The 21114-nt window shown below is 35.1% G+C and overlaps 3 protein-coding genes across 4 annotated transcripts; all 3 read right to left on the bottom strand.

The window, feature by feature from the left end:
- Positions 1 to 1233: 1233 nt before the first annotated feature.
- LOC132309915 (uncharacterized) lies at positions 1234 to 8600 on the bottom strand. Its single transcript, XM_059808169.1, has 6 exons — positions 8456 to 8600; positions 6701 to 6776; positions 4236 to 4459; positions 3745 to 3866; positions 2674 to 2753; positions 1234 to 1439 (listed from the first exon to the last, which is right to left on the bottom strand). Exons 2-6 carry the CDS (start codon positions 6750 to 6752, stop codon positions 1234 to 1236), a joined length of 684 nt encoding a protein of 227 aa, XP_059664152.1. The 5' UTR covers positions 6753 to 6776; positions 8456 to 8600.
- Positions 8601 to 10303: 1703 nt separating this feature from the next.
- Positions 10304 to 12477, bottom strand: LOC132308330 (E3 ubiquitin-protein ligase At4g11680-like). Its single transcript, XM_059806383.1, has 3 exons — positions 11615 to 12477; positions 10956 to 11322; positions 10304 to 10768 (listed from the first exon to the last, which is right to left on the bottom strand). The coding sequence occupies exons 1-3, from the start codon at positions 12118 to 12120 to the stop codon at positions 10622 to 10624; spliced, it is 1020 nt and encodes a 339-aa protein (XP_059662366.1). The 5' UTR covers positions 12121 to 12477; the 3' UTR covers positions 10304 to 10621.
- A 4762-nt stretch (positions 12478 to 17239) lies between these two features.
- Positions 17240 to 20834, bottom strand: LOC132308331 (uncharacterized). Of its 2 annotated transcripts, XR_009482414.1 has the most exons (3): positions 18837 to 20834; positions 18097 to 18336; positions 17240 to 17684 (listed from the first exon to the last, which is right to left on the bottom strand). XR_009482414.1 is itself a non-coding variant. In XM_059806384.1 (2 exons), the coding sequence occupies exons 1-2, from the start codon at positions 20685 to 20687 to the stop codon at positions 18238 to 18240; spliced, it is 1950 nt and encodes a 649-aa protein (XP_059662367.1). In that variant the 5' UTR covers positions 20688 to 20834; the 3' UTR covers positions 17891 to 18237. The 2 variants fall into 2 exon arrangements, 1 of the variants encoding a protein (XP_059662367.1); XM_059806384.1 differs by lacking the exon at positions 17240 to 17684 and having other exon boundaries at positions 17891 to 18336.
- Positions 20835 to 21114: the final 280 nt, after the last annotated feature.

The raw sequence follows: 21114 nt of genomic DNA on the forward strand, positions 1-21114 counted from the left end.
TAATTATCACTTTTTTTTTTTCCCGAAGGTTAATAATTATCACTTTGTAACAAATTGAATAGTTAAAAGTTTTATGTTCACTATTTTCAGCGGGAGGATTTTTTGCCACAATTTAGAAGTAAAAGGATATTTTATGCAATATGTCTAATTACTTATTTATTTAAAGTAGGTATTTTTTTATATCTTTTTAAATTCTCAGCATTCAGCAATAAATAATATTTCCATCATTTAAAATTTTATTTCATTTTAAATAATATTAAAATTTTAAAGTACATTATTAAATGTATTTTAATTTTGAATACATTGCACTTAATGCGTTCAAAATTAAACACTGAATTAAATAATCAAAAAACACCGTATATCTATTTGCTTAAAATATTTTATTTTTTTTGAAGTCACCAACATTATTGTCTTATTTGAATTCATTAAATGCGGGAAATCAGACTATTTTTCAGTTGTTTCCTCCATATATGGCATGTCACTACCTTACTTACACCCTCCAACCACTAATGGCATAGCTTTCTCTATCATCATCATCATCCCCGTCCAGCTTAGCAAGAAAATGACACTTAACAGAATCTTTTTTATTGATATATCACCAAAACTTTCAAATGGTAAACAATTAAAATATTTGATCCCTTGATCTATGTGCTTAATTTCAAATGGTAAACAATAAAAATTGAAGTTCACTTATAAAGATAACCCACTTTAGAGAATCAATTTAAACTCCAATAAATCTTAATCTACAATAATTTTTTTTTCTTTTTAAACGAAAAAAACTACAATGGTAGATTTTACAATCACTCCATAATGAATTTACACAAAATTAAAGTCATATTATTAAAAAGAGCTCCAGAAAAGTATATTATGAATTTAAACGAAAAGAGCTTCAAAAAAATGGTAGATTTTACTATCACTCCAAAATTATATTTTCTAAAATAATACACAGAAAAGTTAAAATAATTGCCGTGACAAAGGGAATCCATTTAATAATTCACCTTATCCACCAAACATTTTTCAATAATATCTTATGCTTCCTGGACCCACAATATTCCATACTGATTAAAAATTTGAATCATGTTAGTGGCAAAAACTTGATAAAGTTGTGAATATAATAGGACTTCAACAAATTTTCTCACTGAACCAACTAACAAAAGAACTAAAAAAAGATGCCCTTCAACCAAAGGCAAAAGCTGGATCCATGATGCTCAAATGGTTGAAAAAAATTTCATCTCACAGATAATTCTCTCTTCTTTTCCTATTATCTCCATATTCATCTTCTTCTCTTTCTTTATCCTTCAAGAAGCCCATAAAAGCAAGAAAGGCAAACAAGAAGAAACCACCAGAAAAGTCACCTCCTCCGCCACCCCCGCCACCACTACCATCATGGGGAGGAAGTCCAGTCCCACCATCGTCGAGTTGTGGTGGTCTTTCCTTCCCTGCAATCCAAAGATATGTTCCAAACATCTGATTAGTGTTTCTTAGTCCCAATGAAGTTGTTGATAGCCGTAAGATATTCAGGAGCACATAAATAATAATAATGCAAGATAGAAAGAAAATAGAAAAGATGCTGAAATCTATGTGCAACATACATTAACTTCCATGAATGCATTGAAACAGTATACTCCTCATGGCTAGGTATCTGCCGCGCTTCTCAAGGGGTTAGGCAGTTCTAATATGTACCAAAAGATGTTTATTTATTTTTTCGAAAAACATATTCCAGAAGGGTTCTTGATATGAACAAGTCCATAGGAAGCAGCATCCTCCTTATCAATATGTGCAAGTAACTCAAACAAGAAGAATTTTTGAACTTGAGAATATGTGCAAGTAACTCAAACAAGAAGAATTTTTTAACTTGAGATGTAATTGTATTGACTAAAAACATCATGTCTTAACTTCTACCAGTTTGTTAATTTAAATTTATATTTTTGGTAATAATTTTATTTTCTTCAAATTAGGATTTTTTTTTTTTTTTTTTGTCCGGACAAAAAGGGAAGCTAAGAAAGGGAAGATACATCAGAGGCCAAAATCAGAGGAACAATTTCTCGCAGTACTGCGGTGTCGACATTGAGCTTGAGGCGACCAAGAACTGGAGGGAGCCAGTGAGTGGGGTGAGAGAGGGTAGGAGAAGGATCCATAAGAGAATCCTCAGACTTCGCATCGCAAAATTCATGGAAGTAGAAGAGGGCACGATCAACAGTGGATTTGGGATCTCTCAGGACGTAAAAATGCCAATTGCAATGGCTTTTCCAAATTATCCAACAGAGAAAGGTGAAGGAATTTGAATCTGGGTAAGAGTGCCAGAGAGAGGATAAGACGGCCCATATAGCGCCCATGAAATGCAGGGAATGCAACTGAAATCAAGCCGTAGGGGACTGATGCGCCAAGCAGTGAGTGAGCTAGGGTAGCGAAAGAGCAGGTGGATGAGGGATTCTTCTTCAGTACCACAGACCGGGCATATGCTACAATCCACTAAATGTCGGATTTAAAATGGGAAGGTGATTGTGGGCACATTGCCAAATGAAGATTTGTATTTTTCAGCTGGTGCTCAGCTTCCAAATTTTGAGACCAGTTTGGGGAGTGGATGTGGGTATTGCTACTGCCAGCTGAGGGAGGGAGGGAGGGAGGGAGGGAGGGAGGCGATTTTGTAGGCACTGCTGACAGAGAAATCACCTGAAGATGAGGCTCCCCAGATTATGTTGTCTGTTCCACCTTCCTCACTGAGTGGGATTTGCAAGATAAGATTGGTGTCTCTGGAATTGAAAGTATTTCGAATGAGGGTAGAGTTCCAACGGATGGGGTTTGGGATTGTTAGGTCGGCAACAGTGAGAATTGGGCAGTTGGGGGGGATTTGGGTGGTGATAAAATAGTTTGTTGGGTCCGGGAGCCACGGTTCTTCCCAGCAGTGGATTTGGGTGCCATTTGAGACGGACCATTTCATGCCTTTGAGGATGATGGGAATGGTAGCATGGACGCCATATCCATGTGGCAGTTGATTTACATGAGGATTCAAGAAAAGAGTGATTATGGAAGTATTTTGCTTTTAGAGTCTGGAATAAGAGGGAATTATCTTCCCTGAAGAGGCGCCATGCTAGTTTTGACTGGAGGGCCAAGTTAAAAGAGTGGATATCTTTAAAACTGAGGACTCCATCTTTCCTTTGAAGGCACTAAGTGTCCCTTTTATCCAGTGGGAATGGGTTGGGTCATCGGAGCCAGTCCACCAGAACCTCATCATCTTTTGTTAGCATGTTTCCATTTCTTATTTATTTTTGAATAGGCAATTTAGGAGTCACCGATCCCCAACCCAGCGGGATTCAGTCTTGTAGTGGTCCAAACAGACCATCTCATGAGCCTGTTAAGTCTGGAACTAACAGTTTTAACTCGTTGCTATAGGCTGTTTTGTCCGATTGAAACCCAATCGGCCTGACCTGCCAATTAAGATTGAGGCCCACATATATGGCCAATTGGTCAGGCCCATTTAGCTAGATTGTGGTCCTATCAACCCAACCCACCAAGCCCGCAATCTTTTCGCAGTTATCTCATTGAATTATTAATGGAAGTTCAATTTTTACACTTACCATTATCTAATGTAAATTGAAAAGTACAATGACCAACATTATTTCATTTGATAATTGTATATACAGTATTACAGTCATAATGTTAATAGTATGATTAAGGGTAATATAACTATCAACGCAGAAATTGAGATTTTAAGACAAGAAACTATAATATTACTTGTATTACAACAACATAGTTCCACAAGCAGTAACAAAAGCAGAAACCATACCCTGTATAGGATCAATAGTTGATTGCTGCCTTTTGACAGTTTGGGTTTGCTCAGCGACTGCTGCACCACATCTTGCATTCTGCAGAGAAATTATCAGATCAAGACAGAAGGATCCCAAGTGCTTTACAAGCTTTCAATTCTAAGTATCCGTGATAAAAATGATATTACACAAAGAAAAATAGAAATGATAACAAATTTCTTGATTTGATATTTTCATCCATATCCCAACTCTGCTGTCCCCAATTTCTGATTAAATAACCACATATAGAGAGAGAGGGAGAGTTGTACCCCGCTAGCTATTCCAGAATCTCAACAGAAGTGTATTCAGTAGTTTTTTCAATTTTATAATAACGTCAATAACTAAAAAAGTAGATTTCTCAGAGTCACAGGCTGCTGAAAAAGTAAAAAGAGTATTTAGGAACCCAAAATTTTGCAAAGATAAACTTACCAGAGTGGCAGCACATCCTACATGAGAAGCAGGTCGTTTTCTATCAAATGGTCGAAACTGCATGTTAAGTGGCCGCCATCTTACAGGATCAAACTTTGCTCGGATTGCATGAGAAACTGTTAGTCTTCTATCAAATGGTCGAAACTGCATGCTAAGTGGCCTCGGTCCGATTGGACAAGATCCAAAAAGTTTGGGCTGCCTTGTACGCTGCCCCTCTGATCTCACTGTGTGAAGAAGATATGACAATTTAGTATTCATAAGATATATTCATAAGCAGTATCAATAACTACAAAATCTTACTAAGCCCAATAGGATGAAGTTCCAACAATAACTGCAAAATCTTACCAAACCCAATAGGATGAAGTTCCAACGCAACATGCACACACTTCACTGGTTATTAGAAAAGTGCATTTTTCAGTTTTCTCAATTGGATATTTCATTCTCTATCTCTGAAATTGTCCAAAATAAAGAGTATTCTGTTCCTTGTGACACTTATAATTTTAATGTAGATGAACATATAAAATACATTTCAGCTTCGTCATATTGAAGGCATGGGTAAATCATTAAACATGAAGAAAGAAATAGAAAAAGGAATCAGAAGAATGGAATTTATCAACAAAGTGAGAATAAATGAGAGAACTGCTATGTAAATTAAGGTGCAATTAGTTTTGAGCCAACTAAAAAACCCAAACCAACTCAGCTCATTGTGATGGCTGTGCTAGGTGATTAGGAAATAGCCAGTTAGCTTATGTGCCAGTAAAGCTAAAAATTCAAGGTTATTTTGATAGGGCAGCCAAACCCAGCCTGGAAAACAGCGGCTCGTACATTTACATAGTTAGAGAGAGAAAGAGAGGGGGGTGTTTGAACCTGAACTGAAATGGAGGTGCAGAGGGAAGGCCTATGGCCATGGTAAACTTTCAGTCTTGGTCCCTTGGGTTAGTGATCAACTATTGAATAAAAAATTATTTTCTAAATGTTAAGCCTAATATTAAACTGTAGCACAGGTAATTTGCAAATTCTTCCTCACTTAGTTACAAACTTGAAATTGGCTGATATTATATATCTTCCATAAAATCTTGTCCACTATTCACAATCTTTATCTTTTTAGTATTTTAAAAGTACTGTCTAACTCGTTAATTCTCATTCGCCGAATCATCTTCATCCATCTCACCCTCCTTTTCGTCCATATCCAGCGTGTAGCGCATACCTCCCAACCAAAAGGAAAAAAAAAAAAAAAACTTGAACCAGCACAGTCAACTCGTTTTTTTCCCCCTCAATCCACATATTTTTATTTGTTCCTACTTTAGTAAGTTCAAGAATTCTAGGTTGATACTTAAAACTGATAACGGACTACTTGTATCTCTTAAAGCAAATAGGAAGCTACGAATGGTAGAGTGGACATATCCGATCCTTGGTACAATGTCTACGTTGGTTATACTGGTCTTATTCCAAATAGCAAATATATGTCTAAAGGGTCAATGTGCAGAACCATAATTTGTTACTTACACAAACTTTAAAGGGTCAACAGAACACAACATGCTTCCTGAGTGTCCATGTTCCAAGAGAATGCTAAGTTGCTGACTCATAATCATTGTTAAATGTCATGGTCCTTTTTTTTTTTCCTAGTTAATGTCATGGTCCTTTGATTCAGATGTTCAAATAAGTTTTGAAACTTGCCAAATAACTCCAACAAAAAAAAAAAAAAGTGAGTACAAAGCATGCTCACTAATTTAATATATATCATAAAAGCAGCATTTCATGCATTGTGTTGTTCTAATTTTTTTTTTTTTTTTTTTTTTTTTTTTTTTTCTTAAAAAAAAATTAACTAGCTAATTACAAAAAAATTGCCACATCCTGTAAGTTCCATGTTCAACTGAATATCCGTAAAGGCAGATGCACGAGACTATGGAACATGCTTTAGCAAACTTACCCATTGTGGTTGCAGCAATAATGTCTTTTATCACATACAAATCACAAACTACTGAAGTGGTAACCATCTGCATGATTTGACAACCATTCTATCAAGCAGATGTGATTTTTTTATAAGACTAGCCCCAACAAAAAAATAATCCTTCTATCAAAAATATTAAAATTTCTTAATTAATCAAAAACATCAACCTTATAATGTTGTTCTCATGTGTATCTCTCCAATTTCAAATCCTCCTAATTTTAACTACACCGAAATGAGTACCAAGGCCTTTATTTCGAATCGCATGAACTCGGCACATAGAACCTTAGTAAAGCCTCATTAGCATTCAACGGATATATAATAAACAACTCACCCCATTCTGTTTTCACAAGAGAATGTCCATACCAGTCGCCCATTCCTCTTAATACTTTGGAAGCCGAATAAGCTTCCAGAATGAATTTCAGTGAATTTTCAATTAGTAAAACGTCATTATAAATCAAAAGAACATTTGTCTCGTGCTTTAAAAAAAAGCTGAGGATGGTAGATTATCACATACCCAGTGGTAGCATAACTTGGATTCCAGCCGTACTCGCAATCACTGAAGACATCTTGAAATTAATGGAGAAAATAACCTGAAAATCTTACTGTTAGGTTAGAAGCCATAAAATCAAAACACAAACAGTCAAGACAGACATAACCTTGTTATTTTACAAAGTGCGACTCTAACCGTTGCCAATGGTACTGATGTACAAGCGTTAACCCGCGTAACCAGACTCAGAGACAAGCATATATATACGAACTCGGATCCCCTCCGTGTTAGGGGATCCTGTGCACTATCCTATGTCCTGGCGCAGTGCACCTACAAGCTACATAGGGATGGGGGGCATGTCATACCAAGAGTGAAAGAACAAAGGGTTTTGAACTTCAAAGAGTCCATCAATGACATGAAAATGAATAAATAAATAAATTTATAAAGTGTTGGGACAAGATTCCTAATTTGTCATCTATCCATTTGCATGCCAAAAAATAAAAAACCTATGACATGAAAACCAAAAAAAAAAAAAATTTAAAAATTTTGATATATATATATATATATATATATACATATACATAATCTAGTTCGAAACAAGGGCGGTTCGGGATAGGTTAAACACTAAATTCATCCCTGCCCCGAACCCGAGGAGGGTTTTGATTTTAGTTACCTTAACTGCCCTTATTCCATTTAGGGGCCTACCAATTTAACACATTTACATGATTGTTGCATTCTCACTCTGGCACACACATACAGGATAGGACATATTTGACACATAATAAGATCCTGATTTTGTGTACAAGAATAGTTTTGTATATAAATTCTTATACGTGAATGATCTGATAACCAAAACAACATATAATTTATGGAGAGATCAATGAAGTCCAATAAGATCAATTGCTCAAAGTAAATAAATAAAATAGAAGCAATAACTAATCCCTAATTTAGTGCTACATTGAAATTCAAAATATTTTCTGTTAAAACTGAACCGAATCCAAGATCGGTTATGTTTGATGGTTTAGTTTATCGACAATTGAAAACAAATAGTACCTGTAAGAGTATGTAAAAGGAACGAATCGAACCGGAACTTCGTCGGAGAATATATATATTATATATATATTGCAGGGAAACGGAGAAGAAGGTAATAGTCGAAGACGGAAGTTTCGGGGATTAGAGAGAGAGAGTATGATTTTCAAATAGTTGCACTATAGGCGGTTCCTGTCCGCGAACATGATTTCAATTGGTTAACAAACACTGCTTTTGTTGTACGAGTCTTGCTAGACAAGTAATATACGAATATAAAATTTATACTCCGCATTTGTTTAAAGAAAAAAGAAAAATACTAGTATATTTTTGTGCACGCGCGTGTACGTATAACCGCCTGAGACTGATTTACCCACACATTACACGTTTTACATTTACTATTTTCAACAGTGGTTAGCCGAACCGGACGGTTCGCATTAGATTTCAGAGCCAGCGTTACCACTACCACTCCGTAAGTCCGTATACTGGGAATTCACCTTGGAATCGGCCGGTTCGTAAGTGAACCGGCGATTTCCCGAAAAACCGGTCGGTTCATCCGGCCTGCAACCCTTAAATAAAAAATAAAAAACTGCTGGCCGGCAACCTCAAATACTTATAGGTCGGATCTGGCATCCAAACCTCAAATACTACTTTTAATCTCTTTCATCTAGGTTCCTAGACTCGCGGAGAAGAAGAAGAAGAAGAGGATAGAGGGGAAAAAGAAAATATATGATTGCTTACAGAGGCAAAGATCACCTTTATTGATGCCGTTGTCTCCGCCGCCGGAATTTTTCACTTCGCGGGTGGAGATTTGTTTTTTCTTTGTTAACAATTTCCGTTATCCGAAGGCGGGATGTAGACTCTTTAGAACTCTCTCGAAAGGGCGCAAGAGTTCTGTCTTTTTTTCTTTCTTTGTCAAGAATTAACAATTTTAACTTTACTCCCAGAATCTCTTTATAATTACAACATTACACTATAAAAATATTTCTGGTTATAATTGACAAAAGAAAATATATCCTAAATTTTAGAGATTACAAATCCAATGAAAAAGTAATTCAATTCTCCGATGTAATATATATAAATATAAAAATATAAAAAGTGTAATATTATATTTGCTTTAGAATGTTAAAGCATGGGTACTATTTCTTTGACTTGTATTGTATATATTTTTTTCTTCTAACATGTTTTATATGGTATAAATATTTATTATTTCACTTTTAGCTCCCTTTTCTTATTGAATTAACCTATCAACTCGCTATTGGACATTGATTTTGAATTCGATAATTTTTGCAAAAAATTTCGACATATTTTTATTTATTATTATTAGAATAAATCCTACTATTTCTGTTCCTGAAATTTCCACGCTTGAAAAAAAAAACCTGGGGTGTATCGCTCAAATCATTGGTCCGGTACTAGATGTAGCTTTTCCTCCGGGCAAGATGCCTAATATTTATAACGCTTTGGTAGTTAAAAGTCGAGATACTGCCGATCAACCAATTAAATATACTAGTATTAATTGATTCAATAAAAATATATAATTACTTATAATTTTTAATACGTACAGTGAGTTATAATGGTCTTTAAAATTTTAATAAAATTACCTAAAAAAAATCATGTCTATCTAATTATGTTATAAAACATTGGGTATTCATGTATTTTGGGCCTTACATGCGTGTCATATTTTGAACTCCCTTAAACCTATAAGTTAATTGTTAAAAGTGACTTCGAATGTGAAAAATCAATATACCCTTATATTATAATACTATATTACACTAAAATATATAAGGTTATTACTCTCTTTTCATATAAAGAGAATGGTAAATTTGTTATTATGCTTGATATGTCGTTACATGTGCCAAATCTCAAAAACCTTAAAATAATAAATGTTAAATAGTCTATGTAATAAACATTGAGCGGTCCGGTCTATTGCCCAACTTCAAATGAAATCAGTATAACTTATCTTCTTCTTTTTTTTTTTTCTTTCCAAATGATGGGCTAACAGTATTTTCAGTTAATATTAAAAGAGAAATAAAAATAAAAGGACTTTATTTAGGTAAGTCCCACAATCCACATTCTTTACATCTCCCACAACACGTTGTGTTGTTGTTATTATTATTAAAGAGATACAAATTTTTTTTAAGACATAAAGAGTCATAATTTGAGCTAAATCCTTTTAGTGTAAAAGATGTGAACAAAAAGAATAGAGGAGTTAGAATTCTTATTTTACCCTTGACATTTGACAAAATGAGTGCAATAAAATGTTGCAACTATTTTTGTTTTTCTTTTCCATGATATAGAAACACAAAAACAGAGATTATTCATTGTTCTCCCCTTGATAATTAACTTCTAATTAAGTAAGTGCAGCACAGATAATTAAATTATAATTGTAACCTACATGGAATCTTAAACCAATTCATTTATTTTTTCAACCAAATGCACTCTTCCAATCCTTCACCTCACACAATCCGCATTCTTTACATTTCCACCTTCTTCTCATTATTCTTCTCTGCTTGTTTTTTAAAATATGACTCAAACTCAACCCAAGAGTGCACATAATGGACTTGTTAGTATACAAAAAAAAAGTTAGTAATTTATACACGAGTATTGTCAATGCATTATTCAGTATTTGTATTTAGGAAAGCATATACAAGTATTTGGAAGGAATAAATGACTCTTGCTACTACCCTTGGGAAGCAAAGATTCTAACATCTCCAGGTAGTGTAGTAGACTTCAAATATTATAAGTTACTGGTGAGCTACAAGGTACAAACAATAAACTCACTCAAGTAACCACAAGTAATTTACATAAAAATCAGAATCATATTGAAAAAGTAAAAAAGATAAAAAGAAAAGAAAAAAGGAAAGGGTTAAAAAAGGGCTTGATCAACTTCAGCTCCTCAATTGCCATCTTGCTTTTTTTTTTTTACCTCTCTAGTTCTTGTTTACAAAGAGGACAGCAAGATATAATTCTCAGCCATTGATCAACACACTTGAGGTGAAATGTATGTGAACATGGCAGTTGTCTGATCTCTTCCTTCTCCCTATACTTGGCTAGACAAATACAGCATTCCTGTTCACACCACCAAAAGACAACAAGAGAAACTAATCAGTCTTCCATAAATGACAATAGCATCCTTTTTTCTTTTTTCTTTTTTTTTTTCAATGTTTTGGTTTTAGTTTAATAAGCCAAAGAGTACATGTTAGAAACACTAATTTTGGGCTATCCCTATTTTTAGGCCAAGTTATTTGTAACTTACTGGATTTTCCTTATCCACAACTGATTTTCCGAGCTCTAAATTGGTGTCCACTTCTTTGTATCTCCAGCTAGGTAGATTGGAAATTTGATCATCAGATGCCCCTCTATCAGTGGATCCCATGTTCATGTTGTATCCGAGGAAGTTGCTAATCATCGGCACACAACAGCATAGGAACACAAACAGTAGGAATGGAAATGAGTAGCAGAGAGCATTCCAAGCAAGCAGAGCAATGCAGAGCACATGAAGCTTGGGAGCTCGACGAAAAGATCCAAATCGAGAATCAAACACCCAAACATTACCCATCACGAACCATATTGCAAAGAACAGCTCAAGAGAAGTCCGGCATTTATGCATTAACACAACACTCCTGTATATACACATTGATCAGAAGCATGGAATAAGTGTATCTGTGATGTCCCTTATTGTTAGGGAAGAAGTTGTTGACAATTTTATGTGTGGATGTCTCCTAATTGTGTAGAGGTGTTTTGAAAACCATGAATATGGAAAGGTATTAAATTTGATAAAGTGAAGAGATCTAGCTTAGTTTAGACTATTTTCAATCTCAGAATGATCTATTTTTGCTCTATATTGAGATGTAGCTTAGTACCCAAAATATTGGTTTGGTTATAGAACCTGGACTTGAGAAATGAATCAAATACCTGGATTCTTCATTGCTTCTCTGCTGTTCTACATTGGGGAGGCTTAGTCCATCTCCCAGAGTGGCATGAAAGTGCCGGTAGCGCCACTGGAGTAGCAGCAGGCTGAGGACACAGCCAAAACCATACCCTAGAATCCATATTCTCATAGGCCAAATTGGCTTCTCTGCCTTGGAAATAGACAGAGTATATGTTGTGACAACAATTTGGACAACCAGAGCTATAGCCTCCATGACCATCCAAGTCCCGGAGTTGAATGGATTGGACCCAAGATCAGAAGATCTTGATGCATTCTGGTAATGAAACACCCTTCTTAGGAAACTGTACCACCTTGCTCTCGATATCCTCACGGCCATTCTTATCAAAAAAGAAGAAGGAGGAGAACGAGAAGACCTGTTCCGGACACCCCCAGCCATTCTGTCCTCTCCTGTGGGAGAAACTGACGAAAATGGAACTGCAATTCCTGAATTACACAACGATTCTGGCGTAAAGAAGTAACGAGTATTCATTTGAACCCAACAAATAGAATTCTTTCCCAGAAATATAAATTAAGCGTCAACAAAATGAATATGTCAGCCCATGAATTGCTGCGAAAAATATTGAATACGAGAGCACATTAGCTGCAATTCACAACTCTTTTGGTAGACACTTTCAAATTTTCAATCTTGAAGAGAATTGGATGCTGAATTTAGTGGGTATGCAGCAGTTGATTGACTTCCAAAAATTTCCGAGAACCGCAGAATTCAACACTTTGGAAAGAGAAAAATTCACTAGTCATACCCCAAAGCAATACAGAATGCAATGGATGTGAGAGTAGTTAATGGGTGGGTATGGTATGAACCTCCAATTAAATACAATATAATATTTAATGAATTTGAAAATGTGAATCAAAGGTTGGGCCAACAGAAAATTAAAGAAGGTGAACAAGACAGGAGGGTGAAGTTTGGGTTCAGATGGTGACCAAGAATCGAACAGATAGCTTTGCTTTGGTTCCAAGGGATTTGGAGTGTAACACTAACCGTTGGCCTAACTTCCCTCTGGTTTTTGTTTATTTAGTAAGCAAAGCTGAAACAGTTTTGGTTCTTCAACTTCCAATACCTCCAACCTAGAATTAGGATAAAAGCAAAGCTCATTTTTTTAGTGTGACATCATTGTTGACTGTTGAGTTAATATGACTTTGATTTTAATTGGAAAACAGGTTGACACATAATTTGGACTTACCTTAGCTAGTTATTTATATGTATATATATATATATATATTTATTTATTCATTTGAAGATTTTGAAAATTTTGTGGAGTATAGTGGTTGTGAGATTGTTGACATATTTGGTTGGTCACCTAATTCAACCAGCAAGTTTGTTTTATGTTCGAGTAGTATGGTCCTCTTGCACTATTGTGAGGATTTGAAAATGTAATGCTCGTCCTTTGGATTGCTTTTATATGATGATTAGATGTGGTTAAGAGAGCAACTTGGCAAATCCATTTATTTGAATCATTGATAAGCAACTGTAGACATTTGAGATATATATATATATATATACTTACTAATCAAATGGTAAGAGAATTATCAAAGTAAGAATATTTTTATTCAATTGATTTTTCTGTTGCGCAATTTGAATGATTGCTTCCATTCCTAATATGTGTTTCATTAAACAACTCATAAATGTAAATTGCTGCAATAAAAGCGTAATATTTTACCACTCTTTTTTTTTTTTGAGTAACGATACTTGCACCGATATGTTGTAGTGAATTATCTAACCGAATGTTTCCGATTGATTATTTATGCATAATACAAGTGAAGGGCCCTACTTTCTTGTTTATTGCAAAAACTACCGATTAAAAGAAGTAGGTCTGGTAATTCACTGTAACAAAAAGGAGCAAATATCATTTTTCTTTTTTCTTTTTTTTTCTTTTTTTTTCAAGAAACTCACGCACTCCTATGACTTGGAACCCTCAACCTTCTATTTCACGTCTTTCACTTTCACGTGCCAAAAAATAAAAAAATAAGATTATACAACACGACACAAATGATTTGTTTTGGCCTTCTCATCAATTAGGTGATGATTTTAGCTGAGATGGTTCAAGGTTTGTGTACCTTGTGAGAGAACTAAGTTGTACTTAAAAATGGTTATATAGGCAATATATGAATATATGAAAAGCTCAAATCCTTTTCACCTCAGCATCACAGAGAGCTTGACATTGTATCTGTATCTGCATTAGAAAAGCGCGCGCAGGAAGGATTCCACCATTGCTCTCACACATTTTTGCAATTATGGGAATTACTAAACTTGGGTGATATGTCTATTGGTAGGGAACTTGTTTTGTCGATCATACCTCAATATCAACATTAATATTAATAATAAAGTTGGAAAGATGTTAATAGCATAACATGTCTGTTTTGCACCATTTAAATTTGGTTGTTGATATTCTACCTCAATGAGGTTGGATTTTCAGACTCACAACATCACTCTTGAAAACAAAATTGGAACTGCATAACAAGCAAAGACAACCATAAGAAATGTTAGTGCTCATTTGAGAACCTAATTTCAGAATTTTGTACAAAGATAAGAGATGCCAGTGTACTATATAATTTTAGGTAAAGTCTTAATCATTAGTGTAGACCACCATAAATTCTTTGACTAAATCATAGAAGAACCTAATTTCAGAATTTGTTGACTTCTATGTGTAAAAGTCATTATTTTTTTTTTATGCTGCTCATGGAATTCTTTCTTCTTCTTTTTCCTCCATTTTTTAAGGAAACAATGTTGTGTATTACAAGAAAAAGGTTATTGTTAAAAATTGCCGACAAAAGCAAGTAAGAGCATGCAATAAATGGATTCAAGAGACTTGTCAACATTGTTTTAAGATGATAACTAAGTCCTAGCGTAAGATTTGTAAAAGAAAATTTTATTTGGTTTAATGAATGAGAACAATAAAGGGTAAAGTGTCCAAAACTTTCCTCAACTATGTCTAAATTTGTAAATAATCCCTCTTAACTATATTTTGTACATAAAACCCTCTAAACTATCACATTTACTTGCAAAATGCCCCATTGTCCTACCTATTTTTCATTAAATGACTATAACACCCTTTCTTATTGAATTACAATATATTTTTCTTGTTGAAATAAATTATGAAAAAAAGTCATACTAATTTGATGAAATATTCTTCATTAAATTTGCAAAAGTTTGCCTTTAATTTTTTTAATTACTTATTTAAATAAAAATCTTAAATAGAAACTTTTGAAACAATTTAGGTAATTTTTTAATTTTCATGAATATATTACATTAAAAAAATATATTTTTATTTACATAATTTATTAATTTTTCATGAATATTGTTTGAAAGAGAAGATATTTTTTTATACTAATTTTTTTTTTAAAGTGGGTATAAATAAGTTTTATTATAAAAGCTAATCATTTTAGAAAATGATAGCTACAAATTTATTTATTTTTTTCCATTTTTATAATAAATTGATACTAATTATAAAGTTTAAGGTAAAAGTTATAATTAATATTTAAATGAGAAAAAATATAATAAAGCATAATTTAATAAGAAAGGGTAAAATAGTCTTTTGTGATGAATTTGTCCTTAATTGTAACAAATCAATAATTTAGTGGGACAATCTTTAATTCAAGGGATTAGTTGCAAAAAGTCAAGTATTTTTTTGCACTTTACCAATAATATAATGATGAAAAGCTCAGACTGACAATTATAATTTTTTGCTATTTTGAGTCGCTTTATACAGGATAATATCAAAAATTAAACATGCCCTGGTTTTATTTTCAAAAAATATGGGTACATGAGATGGGTGATGATTTTCTTTTTCTTTTTTTAATACTCCCGTAATTTTTAAAAACATAGAGAAGGAACAAGGAAAAAGAATTATTGAGCTATATTTTTTCTTCTGCCCTTGCTGTGAATTCCCCCCGTTAAATAGTCATGCCTTATGATAGGAACCCCCAACTCTCTCTCTCTCTCTCTCTCTCTCTCTCTCTCACACACACACACACACACGCAGCGAATTGAGGAGGAATCAAATTGGAGGCCATCGTCCGAAGGTAAAACACTATTTTCTATCTTTCACAAGTATGTTGCCAGTACCCTTTGAATTTAATTGTCTCTCTTTGATTACTGCAAATATAGTTCAACCAGTCTTCTGTGTTCTCATTCACATCATCCTTTGAAGTCTTACTTTTTGCTTGTTGTGCCGGAGAATTCTTTCGATTTTGAAATGTTCGACCAAGTATATGATTTATAAATAATGGAGTAGAATACTCTTTCAGAATTACTGTTCTTCTTCATGTTGGTTAAACTTGTACCTCCTTTTTCTTTTTTCTTTTTTAATATATGTGCCTAAGAAACAAAAAACAAGAGATAGGAACTTGTAGGTATTATTCATGGTGGTGTCAGAAATGAAGGTCCATTTCACTTGGAAATTTTAGGAAGAAGATTAGAATTTTAGATTGAATGAGGCTTAATTAGTTGATTTAAGACTTCAATAAACAAATTATCGATCCATATAATGTTCAGTTTGAGTGCAGCTTACTAAGGATACTGTAACATCCTTGAAGGTGGATACTCCAAATAAAAAAAGATGAGTTGGGTCTTCCATGTTTTGATCATATAACTGATAAGTGCACTTTCGCAGAGTACATTACAGTGGGTGGATAATGATTCACTAGTACCGGTAAAATTCACCTCATAAAACTGCTACTTGGATGAGAAGAAGCGAATCGGGTAGATAGGTTTCTCATCCTGCTTATTAGAGAAGTTGGAGTTGAGGCATGAATTGTAGAGAATCAGGAATGCTTTGTAGCTCCTTGTGAGAATCAGACTAGCTAGTATTTAATGGTGACTTTACTCATATAGAATTGCATATGTTCATGAAAAAACAGTGCAGAGTTGAATATCATCATTTTAAGAGTAAGGCTCCCACCTGTGTTGACTGTGTGTACATACATCCTATTCCCTCGAAACCATTAATGGCATTAGTTCTGCAAACAAATTAGCTTTGTGCAGGACGGGTGAAAGCAAGAAGAGGAGCTTAAGGCCACAGAAACCGGAGTTGATACAGAAAACCCTACCCTTAATTGTCCATCATCTTCCCGAGTGAAAATTTCAATTGCTTGAATACTTGCTTTCCTCTGTTTTTCAATCAAATCTTATGGTTTATTGTCATGATCTGAGTAGAGTTCAGCAGTAGATGACCACGTTGTGTTTAGAAACCACGCTAATGGTGAAGAGAAGTAGTCCCTCGAGCGCTTCAACAATGACACCATTAGGAACGACTTCCACCAGATGTTTCTCCAGAAGTACATGAAGTAACCATCATTTAAGTTTGAGAAACACTCGTGTGTTTGGGATATTTTTTGGGTTTTATATCGTTGAAGGTACCAAATTTGGCAACAACAACAAAAAAAAAAAAAAAAAAAAAAAAAAAAATTGTTCAAGGAAGTAAACATCTAATTAGATTCTATTGTTGTATGGTGTTGCTTTCTTCTATGAAGTTGACTAGAATTTTTAGTCGATCTTTTGGATGGTTTACTGGTACTCTTCATATATATATCTAGAGTTGTATTTTAAGTTGTTTGCAAATGTTTCATTCATGTTGAACAGGTGTAATCACTTGAAATAACTTAAAATCAACAATAAAAAAGGATGGTTAAGTCGGAACGAATGAACAATTTTTTCCCGGTTTTTATACTACTTGGGAACAAATGAACAAGACAGGTCTGAAAAATAACAGCTACTGCAGTGCCTACTAGTAACCAGAAAATGGATTGCTAAACATACCCATTCCTAATAATCTTTCTCAGAACCTCATTGTATGCCAAAAATTTCTCTCTCTCTCTCTCTCTCACACACACACACACAATAGGTTGTTGATGGCCACAAATTACATAAAACTCATCTCTTGAAATCAAATGTCCACGTGCAATCAGACCAACTTTGCATGTGTGTCCTGCAATTTCATTTATCATGTTCTCCTCCTCACTTAGGTATACTGAAAATGATTCTCCTAGCCAGCGCGCGCGCACGCACACACAAAAGTATGCTACTCCTTTGCTCACCTAAGATGGAAAAGAAGGGGGAGGATATGACTTGTATTGAAAGGGAAAAGATTGATATTGTATAATTGTATTGACTGCTTAGCGACACCAAGAAAATGCGATCTGCATAATATATATACCAAATGACTGATTTATAACAAAAAAATGAAATCATGGGGAAAAAATATAAAAGATATAAAGCCACATCTCCGCACATGTTCCGAGTATGAGACAGAAAAAATCTTTATATATATAAATACAATAAAAATGTACATTCAATAAGAAAAAAAGAAAATGTACATTCTTTTTTCTGTCAATAATCAAGAGGATACATAAACAATCCATTTCTATTCATTAATTTTTTTGCACAAGGAAAAACAAACAGAGAACCCCCAAAAGACAAGAATATAATCAAAAAATTCAATAAATATACCATGTTGTTGAAGAGAGGCACTGTGAATAGATCAGCAAAAAATAAGTGCTGAGAATAACAATTTCTGCAATTTCTTCCAAGCAGTTGAACTAATGTACACAAACGAATTCTCCAGACAGCAATAGAAACTCACACTGCATCCTACTTATCACTTTCATTTGGTTCATCCAGAACAAATTCGACGTACAAATGCTTAAGAGCAATCACAACTGTAGTTATCAGCGGACCCATTATTGCTCCCTGTGTATTAATCACAACACATCAATCAAGTGCTGCATGCCAGCCACAAAAATTTTTGCACAAGACATTGAAAAGGTAATGTCAAATATTTAATTAATAAGAGAGTAACTGGAGACCAACTAAGACGAAACACAAGGAAACCAAGGTTATCATATGCTTAATAAAAGCAAATGAAGATTAAATAAAACAGACGACCATAGCAGTCACTTGCTGTGTTTGCAACACTAAAGATTTAATTCGTCTGATTTAGATTGTCTTTTTTCTTTAGCTTTTATTTTTCTGCCTAAGAAATTAAATACAGATGAGGTAATTATTTTTCAAATCAAACAACATGAGGACATTTTTTTACTTCTGAAAAGACCAAATCTTCAATAGAGAAACCAAGAAAATGACATTCCTTGGAGTATTTGAAGAAACTGAAAAGGAGTATATTACCATGGGAATATCAGGAAGAGCAAACAATAGAGCAAAAACAAAAGAAAGAACTACTGGCAGTTTACCTCCACTGCTGATGGGAACAATGTCATGCCACCAATGATGCTAAGCCCAGTAAGATATGCGCTATAACCAGGTATATCCTCTTGAATTTCGGATATACCATACTCCATAAGAACGAGATGGATAACAGACAAGCTGATGGCCAAAACGTATCTTCCTTCCACTACCAATTGCACAGCTGCTGGAATAGTTGAAAGCCAATATGGGAAAATTGGCAACAAAGAACTGATGAATGCAAGTACAGTCGACATGTACAAGAAGTGTATCGAGAATAGTCTAAACAAAAGCCAAGTGAGACATCCCTGAAAGAAAGCAATCTCAGCAGTTGCCAACAGAACACCTGAAATAGCTTTATCAAGAACTTCAACACATCGAGTCCTTGCAGATTTTGAAATGGGAAGCATACACATTACTTGTTCTGTTACCCCACCAGACTCGGATGTGATTAGATAATACAAAACCCAGATGAAAACCATAGACTGAGACACAAAATTGAAAACGCCTGCAGCTCCGCAGATTATGGACCGACCAATTGAAAACATAACCTTCGCACTGCCCCCTACAACAGATTTACTACTAGCAAGTACACGTCGCGACACGTCGATTCCCTGAATGGCAAACCCTTTTGCCTTCTCAATTAAATCTTCCCTGGAGATCAGTAATTCCCTAAAGATTGCATCCACTTCGGTATAAATTTCCCCCCATTCACGATTGCTAACCCTCTTCTTCAAACTCACAAACTTCTCAGTGTATGGGGATGGGCTCATTAAAGCTGTGGAGTTCTCAGAAGAATTCACTGATGGGGTTATCACAAAATGTTTAATCCCGGTGACGAACTCTGTCAAATTATACTGCATTGCCAAACTATCTATCTGCTCAGACACAGTTTCATAACACTTGGTAGTGTACATATCTACCATCCCAGGCACATCATTCTCATCCATCCATTGCTTAACACCAATCTTCTCCGCGTAATTACTCTCTTCTACATGAGATTTCAATGAGATTACAGCATCCTTCCCCTCAACTCCTATCTTATAGGAAAAGAAAATCAAGCCTGCCAAAAACCCAACTATCATTCCAACAATCAATCCAATAGCCACAATTGTCTTCAACCTGTTCAGTAAACCTCTTGTGAAAAATGCACTAAATGGACTACGGCGAAAACCACGACTCCTAAATGAAGAAACTGAGGACATGGTTGATTGAACAGCACTAGAGGTAAACATGAACGCCAAGCTAATAACTGCTATAGACCCCATGCCTCCAATTTGTTCATACAACATCACAAAAACCCAAATTGACACGAGCCATCGAACCAATTTCGAAAACCCACTTCGATTCCGCCTCAAAACATCCGATTTCTTTCGCCGGAGAAAAAATCGGAAGCACACATCACGAAAATCAACTAGGGTACCAACAAAGACCCTAAATACAGCCACGGGAACCGCTAATACGGTCTCCGTGAGCCCTAATTGCAAGGGCTCGGACCAAAACCCAACAAGGGTTTGTTGAATTCCTCTCAAAGGGATTGAACAGAGCACTGCCCACTGAAAGGGACGCCGATATTCTTCGAGTAATTTACAAAGACCGTAGAGTACGAATATAGTGAAGGCCAGGCCAGCGTGGGCCATGGCGATACAGAGAGCGAGACGTACCTGGGGGTCGCCCAAAAGTGAGTTGTGATCTGGGTTTTGGTCGGAATCGGCGGTGGAGGGATTCGGAGGTGGCGGCGCGGGGTTCTGGGGCGACGGGTCGGGTTTTCGGATCGACGCGGATCGGAACATGTCTTGCCATGGGACAGTGGTGGAGTTTGATTTGCAGTTGGGTTCTGAATATGGTACCAGCTCCATTTTGGGCAGACCCAATTTAAGTTCGTTATGATGCTCTAAATTGTAGAGAGAGAGAGAGTTGTGGAGGAGAGAGAAAGTATGAGTCTCTGACGGTGGGAGATGGGTTAGTGGTTGTTAATGATTGGGATATATTTATTCTGTGTTTTGGAAATTATTGTCTACAGACAATAATGGCCTTTGAAGAATATAAACGAACTCACATTGGGAAAGAAAGGACCCCACTATTGACGGCGCAAGCCAACGTGGCGAAATTTTATTGGGCGGATAAATTGAAACTCATCAGTTATGCCAGAACGAACTTGGTCCCTACAAGATAAATTCACATAAACTGCCTTTTCTCACTGACAATTTAACCACACGTTCTTTTGTGAATGTATGAAGAGTACACGTAGACATTGTTTTTTCACCGAAAATTAATTTCCTTATA

This window comes from Cornus florida, unplaced genomic scaffold (assembly GCF_030987335.1).
Source record: "Cornus florida cultivar Cherokee Brave unplaced genomic scaffold, ASM3098733v1 CherokeeBrave_3.0.0_Hap2_Chr05, whole genome shotgun sequence".
Classification (NCBI taxonomy): Eukaryota; Viridiplantae; Streptophyta; class Magnoliopsida; order Cornales; family Cornaceae; genus Cornus; species Cornus florida.